The sequence below is a fragment of the Orcinus orca genome, chromosome X (assembly GCF_937001465.1).
Source record: "Orcinus orca chromosome X, mOrcOrc1.1, whole genome shotgun sequence".
In the NCBI taxonomy this organism is placed as follows: Eukaryota; Metazoa; Chordata; class Mammalia; order Artiodactyla; family Delphinidae; genus Orcinus; species Orcinus orca.
The window spans coordinates 8,663,901-8,676,484 of NC_064580.1; the positions used below are offsets into that span (position 1 = coordinate 8,663,901).

The following is a 12,584-nucleotide window of genomic DNA, read 5'->3' on the forward strand; positions in this document are numbered from 1 at the left end:
AGTCCTTTAGCGTTTATAACAGTAGGAAAACACAATAGCAAGAAGAGAGTCATAACTCTACACCCTATTTTCATCTCGGACAGCTCAACTTCTCTTAGGTATTGTTTGTTCTCTGCTGTTAAAATAAGTTTGTGAGTTCATGAATGTACTCTAGGCAGTAAACTTCTGTAAGTGTTCATTTGCTGTGTCATTCATTCACCCATTCATTCAGCAAAGATGTACTGCACACTTACTGTGTATGGCCTTGTTACAGGTCCTCAAAATACGGTGATGAGTAAAGAGGCAAAGCCCTCCCCCTCCTCCAGCTCTCAGGCTGACAGACAGGTGATAAATTGGTAATCCCACCAATGATTAATTAGCTCTTTATACTGTGACAGTTGTTTTCAAGAAAAAGTGTAGGATGCTAAGAAGTGATATAACAAGATCAAATGGTGAGTTAGAGCATATTTCACACTTGAAATCTAACCACTGATTCTATATATATTTTTGAGAATCCTTACGTAAATCTCCATGCAAAGGTTTTCCCTTTAGTGGATCCAGATATAACTGAGGAATAATTTCTGTCACTAGCCACCTCGCCACCCGACAAGAATGCCTGTTGCTGTCCCGAATCGCACATCAATTCCAGGCAACTCATCCTTAGTGTGTATCGGGCAGCCAGAATGAAAAAGGCTTCCATCAGCATCACTCCTAATCGTGGTCATCTAAACACACCATGTTTTTCTTCTGAGCGCACACGCACACGCACACGCACACACACACATGCAGAAAGAACGGATCGTGGGAAGAGCTTGGTCTAAACTGTGTGCTCCTGAATTAAATTTCTTAATCTCTCTAAGCCTCAGAAGAAGTGGGTGAAAGGGGCTTGTCTCCCAGCCGGTGGGCAGATTCAACGAGACAACGTTGATAAAAATATTCTGCAATTCTGCACAGGTGAGAGGCCTAAGAACTGTTATTACTATGCTAACTTTCTTCCTGCTAATCTTACTGTGAAATGTTAAATGTTCAATAGTATCTTATGTGACTATTACAAATAAAACCAACCAACCAACCAAACAGAAAACATACTTCTTTTGAAAACCCCTTTTGTCTTGACAAATAAAGAAAGACATTATGAGGAGACACTTATTTCAGTTAGTTTCAATAACATGAACAAATAGTGTTTCTTCAGCTTCATCCAACTAAAAATTATTTTCATTTGGCTTCATTTTTGAATTGCTGGGTTCCTTACTTCTTTCTGTTGGCACCAACAGAGGGAAAATAACATTTTAATTTTCTTTTAGCCAACAAATGAATTCTTTTCTCAAAGGATGGTTTGCCTTTTCTGAAGCCGTCACGAACACAGATACCTGCCTGGTCATAGGAGCCTATTCCTGAAGCTCTCATATCAAACTTCTTTTGCAAGAATGCTGCAGAGTGCAGAAGGAAACTGAGGGGTACAGTCCCCACATGGAAAATGAATTGGGGAATCAATGGTACCTTGGAAAAGTAATATGAATTATTTATTTTTGAGAAAGTAAAGCTATAAACATAGTATTTTAAAAGAAGAGATATTAATGGCATTACTCATATCGCATTTTAGTAAAAACGGGTGCTGTACAATTGTTTGCTATTTATGATCACTTACTGATCAGGTACTCTCCGAATCTCCTACATTTACAGTGTCAGTAAGATGTTTATAAATTAGTTTCATTTGGCTGTACATGCTGTGGGCACGTCCAGATGTTTTGCTTTCATTTGTATGATCCTAACTCTTTCACGACCTTTCTGAGATTCTGAGTTGTTGCCTTTTACTTCCTGGGACTCAATTATACTATAATAGGTGGGAGGGTACAGAAAAGATATTCAGAAATGAATTTGCATGAGCTTGAACTTTGCACGACGTAATTCAACTAAAAGTCAGGTGAAACGTACAATATAATCTTCACTTTTCACTTACTTGTCTCACTCTCTTTTTTGAGCTTCCAACTCGGAATATCCCCACTGTCTGGAGGCCTGCAAATAAGCAAACAAAATCGTCAGTCCTGTTTTGTGGCTTGAAACTGGAGGAAATCAAAATAGATACAAAAGGGAATGCCAGCACCACGCTGCAACGTGCAGGGCAGTATAGTAACTCGACAGTGTGCACGAATGCTTCTTTATCCCGCGCTAGATTCACCAGGTACCTAGAGGTTAGCCCTGAAAGTACCAGGATCATTTTACGTTAAATGTTTCTGATGAAAGAATTTTCTTGCGTTATTATGTATTTCCACACTTTCTCCATATGAAAAAAATTATGTAACATTTTCTTCATCATTCAGAATAAACATGAATTTTCTATGAATTTCCAGCCCTTTATCAATTTTAAAATAGACATTTCTTGCTTTACTGATCATAATTAAAACATGTACTTATTAAAGAAAATCTATAAGGTGCAGAAAAATGTAAAAAATAATATACTTTAAAAAATACCTGATGCAGAAGTAATGACTTAATATTTGAGTTTATTTCTGTCCAGTCTTTTCTCCATGAAAAAAAAATATGGGGGGTAGAATGCTGCTGCTTTTACTCAATATTATGCCACAATAATTTTTTATGCCAGTAAAAATTCTGTCAATGTCATTTAAAATGGATGCAAAATACTCTACTGCATGAATGTGCCACAATTCACTTCATATTCTCCTCTGAATGACAATATAGCTCCCCGCAACATATATGCACTTGTTTTGATACCATAACTAGCCCTATTAGGAACAACTTTGTACATAGGTCTCAGTTTACATTTCTGATTGTCTTAAGATCATGTCCTAGAAGTGGGATTATGGGGCCAGTGCATGAAAAAGAGTTATCCAGCCCCAAATGTCAGTAGTGCCAAGGTTGAGAAACTCTTTGCTCTAAAAAATTAGGTCTCTTAAAAGAAACATAATCTACCACAAGTTAGACATTTCAACAATAGTTCCTTACTATCATTAAATATCCAGTCAACGTTCACATAAGGTTCACAAACTGTGATAGGCTGGCGAGCCTTGTAGTCTCTTAATGTGTTTGTTTCCCCCTCTCTGTTTATATGATTTCCTCGTAATTGGTTTGAGGAAGAAATAGCATTGATTTCCCACTGTAGATTTTCCCACTGCCTGGATGTAGACACTCTGTGGTGTCATTTATGCGCTCCTTTCTCCCCTTTATTTCCTCTAAAGAGATAGTTAGAGCCAGAGTTTTCTCTGATTCAGGTTTGGACTTGGGGGCAAGAAGACTTCACAAGAGGTATTATGCACTACCTTAAGGTGGCACAGAGGGTCTGCATGACTCTCCTTTCCTATGCAAGCCATGAGTCACTGCCACTGATGATCATTGTCTACGTTTATTGTTTCATTGGTGGCTCATCTTCTCTTCATTTGGGGTAATCAGTTACAAGGCTGATTGCCAGATTGTAGCTGCCAGGGGTGGCGTGTAGCCACATGAAGAGAGCTGCTGTGAGAGTCCACAGACCATGAAACATAGTCAACACTCCAGCAATCAGACTCATGCTCTCATGGCATCATTTGCATCCTGAATCTACCTGTTCCTGAATCTAGATATAATATTCATACTTCCAGCATGTAAGTGGGAATTTGGGGGGCTGCTTTGCTTAATCTGCTTTTATCTGGGTTCTTCTCTCTTGCCACGGAAAGAGTTCTGACTAGTCCAATATATAATGATATTGGAAAGAACTGAAATCTTTACAACATTATTTCTTCCCATCCAGAAACAAAGTAGATATCTTAATTTATTTCTTAATTGCTTAATAGTTCTTGGTAAAGCTTTGCAGTTTTTGTCACAGAAGTTTCTTACTACTTATTACAGATATTCTACGTAACTATACGTTTGATATTAATATAAATGAATTATTTTATTGTTATAGTACATAACCTATTATTGCTCTCATATAAGACATGGATATCTTTTTGTGTGTTTATTTTATGGTCTTGCCACATTGTGTATTGTGTATAAGACTTTTAAAATTGGTTTTCTAGAATTTTTCAGTTAGAAACGATAATATCTATAAATATCCCATTTATCACTTTTATTTCTTATGAGCGTTATCCTGAATTTCCAGAATAATTTGAGAGAATCATGCTGAGAGGCTAGTTATTGCTGACTTGCATAAGTACATCTTGGTGCTTTGCACTTGGGTGGAATTTTGCTTTGCATCTATTCTCAAAAGACTTGTGTTCCTTCCTTGTTGCTGCCATCAATTCATCTGCCTTATAACTGAGTCCAGCCCCCAGCCTAATCTATTGCTTCTACCTCTCTGGGAGCTTGAAAACAGGATAATCAAGGTATTAGAATCAAATACAGAATTATATTTCTTCACCTACAACATGAGCAAAATAAGTATCCACCTCAAAAGTTGTTCAGTGATTCAATTAATGAATGTATATAAAATACTTAGAATTGTATCTGGCATCTACTATTATACAGAGAGATATAGGCCCTAACTGAACTAAATAAGGCTTTTTGTGCAAAACAGAAAACTGTAATATAATAGGAGGTCTTAGCAATTTTAATTTTGGCTGCATTTATTTTCTTGTTGGTCTGATGGTTTCCAAGTGGCTGAAATTTCTACATAAGTGAGATATCACATAAGGGCACTTTCTTCCCAGGTGGGACTATTCCTTTGCCTGAAGTCCTCCATTCTGTTCAAAAATGCCCATTTCTGTGTCACTATTTCCTAAATTATAGTATTTTTCCACTCAGTAAAAGTGACTGTGATTCCAAAAATAACTAGCTAGTGACTGATTGCTATAATTTCTATGTATCAATTGATTATAACCTGTTTTAAGTTTTTTAAATTAATTAATTAATTAATTTTAGGTTGAGCAGATGACAGCCTTCAGACAGCCAATGCCATTCTCTGACATAAGCCTTAGAGTCATTTTCCTCCAACAGAAGATACAATCTAGGCATCCAGTAACCTTGACTTGAGACAGTCACTGTTAAAAACAGGTGTCCATCAAAAAAGGCATAGATCTGGCAAAGAAATGTGACTTTGCTGTACCCTGTGCCAGAAATGGATATGATCGCCTTTCTCTCCTTTTTGTCAGAAGCTGAAATGGAAACTAGAACCAGGGCACCTGAATCTCAGGCTTAGGGAATTCAAGTAATGAGGGCAGGCATAATAAGGAGGCGGCCCCACCCTAAAATCAGCCTACATCCTTTAAGTAGAAGAGAGTTGGACTCTTTGTTATATTGTCTGGGTTTTTTTTTTTTTTTGTCGTTTTTTTTTGTTTGAAATGTGTGCTTCGGGGAAATTAAGGATGCTTAAAGGAATTTTGGCCTAATAGTGGAGAAGGCATTTGGGTGAAGTAAAAGTGAGGAAGGGTGGCGTACACGAATATATAGATGGAGTCAAGATAACTGTCCAGGACCAATTGTTTTTGTTTGTTTCTCTCTCTCTCTCTGTTTTGTTTTTGTGTGTGTGTGTCCAAGACCAATTTGGGAGAGAATGAAAAGGTCTTTGACAAATGTCTATGAAGCTAAAGTGAATCAAACTCTCTGCTACCCATTTCAAACACTGGCAAATGAAGTCTTACAAAAGAATTGTTTTTGAAATTTGCTCTTTTATCACTGGTTTAAAGTGACCAAGATTAGTATCTGTTTGAATTTGAAACTATCTCTTATTTTTCCAGAGCCATTTGCTCTAAACATCATGGAAACTCAGAACAGAATCAGGGCCTTGAAAGATCATGTAGGTTATCTTCTTTCCTTTAGGCCCTAAACTGCATTGTAACTATTTCCCCCGCACCCCCCAAAAAAGTGAACTTCCCTGTTTTTTAGTAATCTTAAAGGAAATGCTATTTTACAAATTATAATTCATGAAAATTTATTTTCAAAAAGAAAATACAAAGACATGCCAAGTCTTCTTTCACAAAAGCAGTTACTCAACCTGGCACTGCACTTTTGCATGGTTAGAGTAGAATTTTCTCGTTTAGAATTCTTTATAGCGCTACAGTTCACTCTCTACATTCTCTATAGGGAAAAATTATAATTATAAAAGTATGAGTCGCTTTTTCTACCTCGTAGTAAAGTTTAGGCTGAATTTAAATATTCATGTAAATTCTTTAGGTGCTAAAAGCAACTAAAGAACTCTAGTTGCTAAGCTATTTTGAAAAATAATTCTGTTCAAGTAATACTGATTGAAACATTTACATTGTGTTATCATGATACTAAGTATTGGGAATTCAAAATGTCTAAGATATTTCTATTGATGTCCTGTTTACTTTCCAAGGAGAAGAGACAGATAAGAATGTACACTCATACACATACATATACATATTGAAATTTTGTATAAACAAAGTTTCAATACATATTACTTATATTAAGTCACCCATATGATATCTAGTGATTTCCATATATAATGAATTGATTAAGAGACCTGGACATATCCTAGTCATTTTTATAAAGTCCCACTTTTATTAGAAAGAAATAGATGAGAATGTCAAGAGTAGTTATATCTATATGATAGCCTCAGAATTTGCTTTTCTGTTTCTTTTTTTTCTCTATTATGATGTGTATATTACTTTTATAGTAAAAAAGCAATTACAGTCATGTATGTCAATTATTTCTCAATAAAACTGGAAAAAAGAAGCAATTATAAACTCTTCTCACGTCCATAAAACGCATGCTAACATTATAGCAAACAAATTCAGATCGTAGACATGGCTGTTTGATGAGCCAAAAGTCTAAAGTTCCGCAAAAATTTTAAAGAGCTGTAAAGTCAGCGTATTAAGTGGAACTGAGTTTCCAAAACGGTCACGATGAAGAAATCTTAAGTGGACAGCTTTCCACAAAAATGCAAAGAGCAATATAGAAAGAAACCTATTGTCCAAAACTATGTACTTTCTATTCACTTAAGGAATGGTTCTCTAATCTGTTTTTTTTCTGTAAGAAGCTGGACTATTATTTTTTAAAGGAAGCCTTGTGGAACCTCAATGTATAAAAAAGATGAAAGTGGCCCTGCTTTCTTTGCAGGGGGTCCTGAGGATAGCCCCAGCCCAACAGACCTTGCCCTCCCCTCAATTCCTTGATCTCCAGGGTCACTTCTGAGGACTCTTTAGGGCTGCGGAGCCTGAATACCATCAGGTGGATTCGCGCCGCCCCAAATCTGGTTCAGCCCTACTGGGGATAAGCAAACGTTCATGTTTGTAAATTTTCTTTGCAAAGGAAATTTTGGCCTAGAGCCTGATCAAATGAACATAGAATTGGAATCGGGTGCTTGAATGAATGATGCCCGAATACATGAAAGTCTTCAGTACTCGACTGCTGACAAACAATTTTGCTTACCATGTTTTTCTAGATGTTGACAGCAGCTGTCCACCAGCCTGGGGACCTGTCTGTAAATGGGATTCAGACTGAGTTTCTTATCTCTGGCTTTTTCTTTTTTGCTTTGAGCTTCGGCAGGCAAGGAGAGCTGTAACGCTTCTAGCAGTCGAGACTGATTGTCGTCAAGATCGGTGATAGAATCCACTGACATTGCACCCTGCAAATTATACACAGACATGAACACAGAGTGCACATGGAGAAAATAAAAACTGCTTCCCCCAATGCCATCCAATAAATCCTTTTGCCCATGACCACTAATCACACTCGAAATAATACTGTTTAATTGTGCGGTTTGTATTTTCAAAGGAAAAAAGGTTAGGAAACCTCCACAGCATAGGGTAAGGTAATGACAGTTACAATTTCAACAATAGACAACTTCTTCCAAATGGAAGACAAGAGATGGCAAACATACAATTAAAATATTTTGACCCAACCACTTCATTCCTTGAAACAAGAAAAAAATCACATACTTGACGAATGAGGTAAAGTCAGAGAACTCTTGTGAAAAAAAAAGAATAATTCAACTCTCGAAAGTAGATTTTAAAATAGGAGGATTCCATAAACAGTCTTAGTTTAGTTTTCCCCAAGACGTGACACAATGAACTTTATTAGGGGAATAGTCCCAGGAGACAGCTGTAGGGAAGTAGGGAAATGAGAAAGGGAAGTGAATGCAGCTAATGAAGGGGGCATCACCAGGCCTGTGACAAGCCTGTGATAAGCCTGTGACAAGCCTGTGGGCCGCTGGAGCCCAACTGCCCTGGGGACCTGGGAGACCGTGTAGACCATGCACCCCAGAGCTATTCCTGCTAAGGAGTAAGGGAGTTGGGGGTATTTATACCACGAGTCTCAAGAGTCATTGATTAAAGACAACTTCTGGTAGGGGTAGGGAGGTGACATTAACGCCTTGCTACTCGCAGCCCGTCGTCTCTATGGGTGGGCGCCTCTGGCCATCGGAGAAAGCCCCCAGCCAAGAGATGAGGTAATGACAGGTGGAAGGAGGGCTGGCACTCTAGGAATGGTAAAAGGCTGAGGGTAAGGCTGCAGGGCACCACTCATGCCTGTATGGCCACCCACCCTTTGCTGAAGCATAGAGGAAGAAGTTGGCTGCTAGCAAGGCCTGGCCAGAGGGGAGGGCATTTGGGACGCCCATTGCCTGGGCTCTAGATTCTCAGAAAGCTCATATGTGGCATTTTGGTGTCATTGCCACATAGGCTTATATAAACAGTCTGAGAGACTGTGCCAGGATTGGAAGAACAATTCTCTTGTCTGTAAGGTAGAGAAAGTGATGGGGGTCTGAATATGCCAACTTAGCTTTACACACGGTGAATCCCTGAAAACAGTGGTGGGTGGCTCAGGTGCCCCTGAGTCTTGGGGAGGTTCTAAATGTTGGAGGCTGATTGAGAACTGCAGATTTTAACTGGGAAGTGCCTCAGGGTTTTGGTTTTTTGGTGTTTTTTTTTGCGGTACGCGGGCCTCTCACTGTTGCGGCCTCTCCCATTGCAGAGCACAGGCTCCGGACGTGCAGGCTCAGCGGCCATGGCTCACGGGCCCAGCTGCTCCACGGCATGTGGGATCCTCCCGGACCGGGGCATGAACCCGTGTCCCCTGCATCGGCAGGCGGACTCTCAACCACTGCGCCACCAGGGAAGCCCGTGCCTCAGGTTTTAACTAGGGCAGTAGTCAATGGCTGGAGGTGGCAAAGCTTTGGGGCTTCAGGTGAAAGGCAAAGGAGAGATCTCCCAGTGACCTAGGAAGTTTCAGAGATGCTTATCACCTGACTAAGCTAATCACCAACCAATTTGCCTGGAAACTCAGCTTTCCTGGATTGAAATGTGAAATGCCAAATAATAGCACACTGCCTGGAACATAGTACTCACTTAATAAATGGTACCATATTATTACAGTATTGATTTGAAAGAGGACATGTGTGTGTGTGTGCGTGTTTCTACAGTTACGTTTGAGAAAAAAGCCATGTTCCGTTGGTAGAAAAAAATCTCATTGCTTATGAAGACCAGCAGCAAGTTCACTCGGCCAGGCATAGTTCTTGGATGAGATGAAGAGATTAACAAAGACACCTGGCCCTGCCCTCGAGCCTCAAAGTCTCATGGGAAATTCTGGTACCACAACAGAAGGTTACACTAGAGTAGGATCAGTGGTGATGTTGTAGAATGTTCTGGATATCACGGGTAAGCAAGGAGAGGCACCCAATATCTTTGAAAGAGGTCAGGGAAAGGCTGTGAGGGGTGTGTCAGGTGCCTTGGGGCCGGTGCAAATTCTCCCTGAATGGGGTTGTTGACAGATACCTGGACACAAACTGCATTTCCAGTTTTCACATGAGCCAAGACTCAGAGAATAACCTTAGAACTCTTCCGTTGTCCTGACATCGGGGTCAGAGCAAACACTGGTTAACTCACCCTCCTCCTGGCCCGAGGAGCCGGCTCCGGGGTACTGGGGGACGTTGACTCATTTGGTGTTTCCGAGGTGGAGCTGAGAGATGAGTTACTGCTTGAGAGTTCTTTGTTTTGTCTTTTATTTCCAAATGGGAGGAGGGAAGCCACAAAATCGGAGGCATCCTTCTGCTCGCCCCTCTGCGAGTCCTGCTTGAGTTTATAGGCCCGGTCGTTTGCGATGACTTGGGATAAGGGCATTCCAAACGCCTGTGGGATGAACTCTGGAATCAAAAACCAAACATTCACTTTCAGAGAAAGACTGCACCAGGGGAGACTCTCAGTCATGTTGCAGATCAAAGGGCAGACAAATTCCAATGACTGTTTTCCGAAGAACTGATTCATCCATCAATATACGGAGATGACTGTTGAGTTTGTCAGAGTGGCTGACGTTTCTATCTCAATAAAGAAAGCTAGGATGTATAAAGAGCATGGGTTTTAAAAATCTAAGCCTCGAGTTTTTCTCGACGTATCTCAAGTATGTTGAAAGGAAATAACTTTACAGAGAAGGGTGACATTTTTTGATAGGATGAACATAATACTTCATCCTCGTGAGTAAACGGTTTTACAAAATGTGTCTTTGATTGATGTCTCAAGAGCCCCCAAAGCTTACAAGGCCTGAGAAGACTCTGTGCGTATACAGTCATTCAACTGTCACTTACTAATACCTACTGTGTGCCGTGTCAAGGTATGCAGTGAGGAGTACAAAGCTTACAGAAGGTCCAGTCCTCGCTCTTGAAGGGTTCAGAGTGTGGGGTGAGGTGGGGACTGGAGAATCAGATACGTAAATAATTGCAGTTGTGTCTATCATCTGTGTAAGAGAGAGATGCCAAAAATTACTGAAATTCAGGTAAGTGGCTACACTCTGAGGTTCCCAGTCAAAGAGCTTCCAACATGTGAAATGACAACTCAAGAGACAGAGGAGCAGCTTGGGAATAAGTTTGTTCTTTTTTTCTTTGTGTTCTTTGTTCCCACATGCTGCCTCCAATTGCTGGGTTAGGGCTGTCACGCTCATGATCTATACTCAAGCCATTCTCCAGGCCACATGAAGAAGTGGATTCTCACCACTAGATATCCGATGAAGAGCCCAGAATATAATTTATTAAATCCTCTAGTAAGGACAATTTGGGGGAAGGAGCATAATGCAGAAACCTACGGCTTTATTTGGAGATGTATACACAATTGCATTCTGCATCTCTAGAGTAAATCCACTTGTATACACGTACATTGTAAGCACGCTGATCCTTAGGGCCACGCATTTTATTCGTAATATTTTAAATTCATGCTAAAAGCATCAATAATTATATTAAATGCATTATTTCTTTGAGACTAAAAATTACATCTCCTAGCAGCAGAAAACTGGAGTCTAGCCTCTCCCTTGTTTTTATAACCCTTATGAATAAACCAGAATGAGCAAGGGAAAACAATTCTAAGGTTGAAAATGCTAACATTAAATCAGGTGGAAAGAGGCCCTAAAAGGTTTTCCTCTTTGATCCACGGCAACATTTTGAACATCCCGGGGCTAATGGTCAAGTCTGCATTAAAAGCAGAAATGGCACTTGAGGGCTTCCCTGGTGGCGCAGTGGTTGAGAGTCCGCCTGCCGATGCAGGGGACACGGGTTCGTGCCCCGGTCTGGGAAGATCCCACATGCCGCGGAGCGGCTGGTCCCGTGAGCCATGGCCGCTGAGCCTGCGCGTCCGGAGCCTGTGCTCCGCGACGGGAGAGGCGACAGCAGTGAGAGGCCCGCGTACCGCAAAAGAAAAAAAGAAAAAGAAATGGCACTTGAAAAGCCTGAACCTCTTGCTCTATCAAAACATGCAATTCATTTTGAAGTGAAAAATCAAAACTTCAGCACTTCGGGATTTTTCAGAGGATGCTTATCATCCTCTACAAGTTCGTGAGCTAGCCGGCATACGTTAATGCAAAAAACAATTCAGGCATTTGTTTTGAGGGATCAGTGTGGACAGTGTAGCAAGATCCAATACTCACTACTGATAAAAGGTCATTTCCACTACTAGCAAAATCAGAAACCAAAGGGGACACCTCAGGGTTTATTGTGTAAATCAGTGCTATCTTGTCTATGGGAATAATCAAATAGTCTTCCTTCAAAAAGCTTGGGGCAAATCTAGGAACATGCGTATGGCAAGGCTGATAGCTACTTGGAATATATAAAAACTGTTGGTGGGTAATGATAGCAGAAAGGACACTGATAAATGTATCAAGTGACCTGTGTCTGCTCAAGCAGGCATACTCATAGCACGGATTTAATGTGACATGAGGACTAGTGATTCCTCTCCTAGACATTTTGTCCACATAAAGGAAACCAACCAGACTCGGCTAGAGATCTCTAATATCCTCGGAAAAAAGAAGCAAGATGGTTTCCTTTGGTATCTGTCATTTTTAATATCTAGAAGTCTGCCGCTCTACTTGTAAATTGGAATAACTGAATAGAAATTAAACAGATGGAATACATGAAGTCATTCTCCCCAAATGACTCTTCTATTTCTTTTCTTATTTCTGCTTTTCTCTAACAGGCTTTCTTTCCTGGCTGAGTTTATTTATTCTTTCAGTGGTAGTGTTTTGATCTCGTCTCTTTAGTTTCGCGTTGCTTTCTCCAGAGAACTCTCTCACAAGCTTCAGAAAGGAGACAGATCTCTCTATGCTCTAAACTTGTGTCACAGTGTCTAGGCCCTGGAAAATTCTAGGCAGGGTTCCTTGAATGTGATTGCTTCTCAAAATATGGGTATTGTGAAACTGAGGACTCGGCCCAAGGCTGTTGAGCAAAACCCTCCTTT

General features: G+C 40.2%; 1 protein-coding gene across 3 annotated transcripts in view; it reads right to left on the minus strand.

Annotated features, from left to right (window-relative positions):
• The window catches only part of ARHGAP6 (Rho GTPase activating protein 6), a 267,749-nt gene that overhangs the window by 38,601 nt on the left and 216,564 nt on the right, over positions 1 to 12,584 (minus strand). For all 3 annotated transcript variants that reach the window (XM_033420190.2, XM_049704919.1, XM_033420191.2), the window contains exons 4-6: positions 9,756 to 10,012; positions 7,303 to 7,498; positions 1,940 to 1,995 (exon numbers count right to left, since the gene is read on the minus strand). In XM_033420190.2, coding sequence (XP_033276081.1) covers positions 1,940 to 1,995; positions 7,303 to 7,498; positions 9,756 to 10,012 — 509 coding nt within the window. The remainder of the gene's footprint in view (positions 1 to 1,939; positions 1,996 to 7,302; positions 7,499 to 9,755; positions 10,013 to 12,584) is intronic.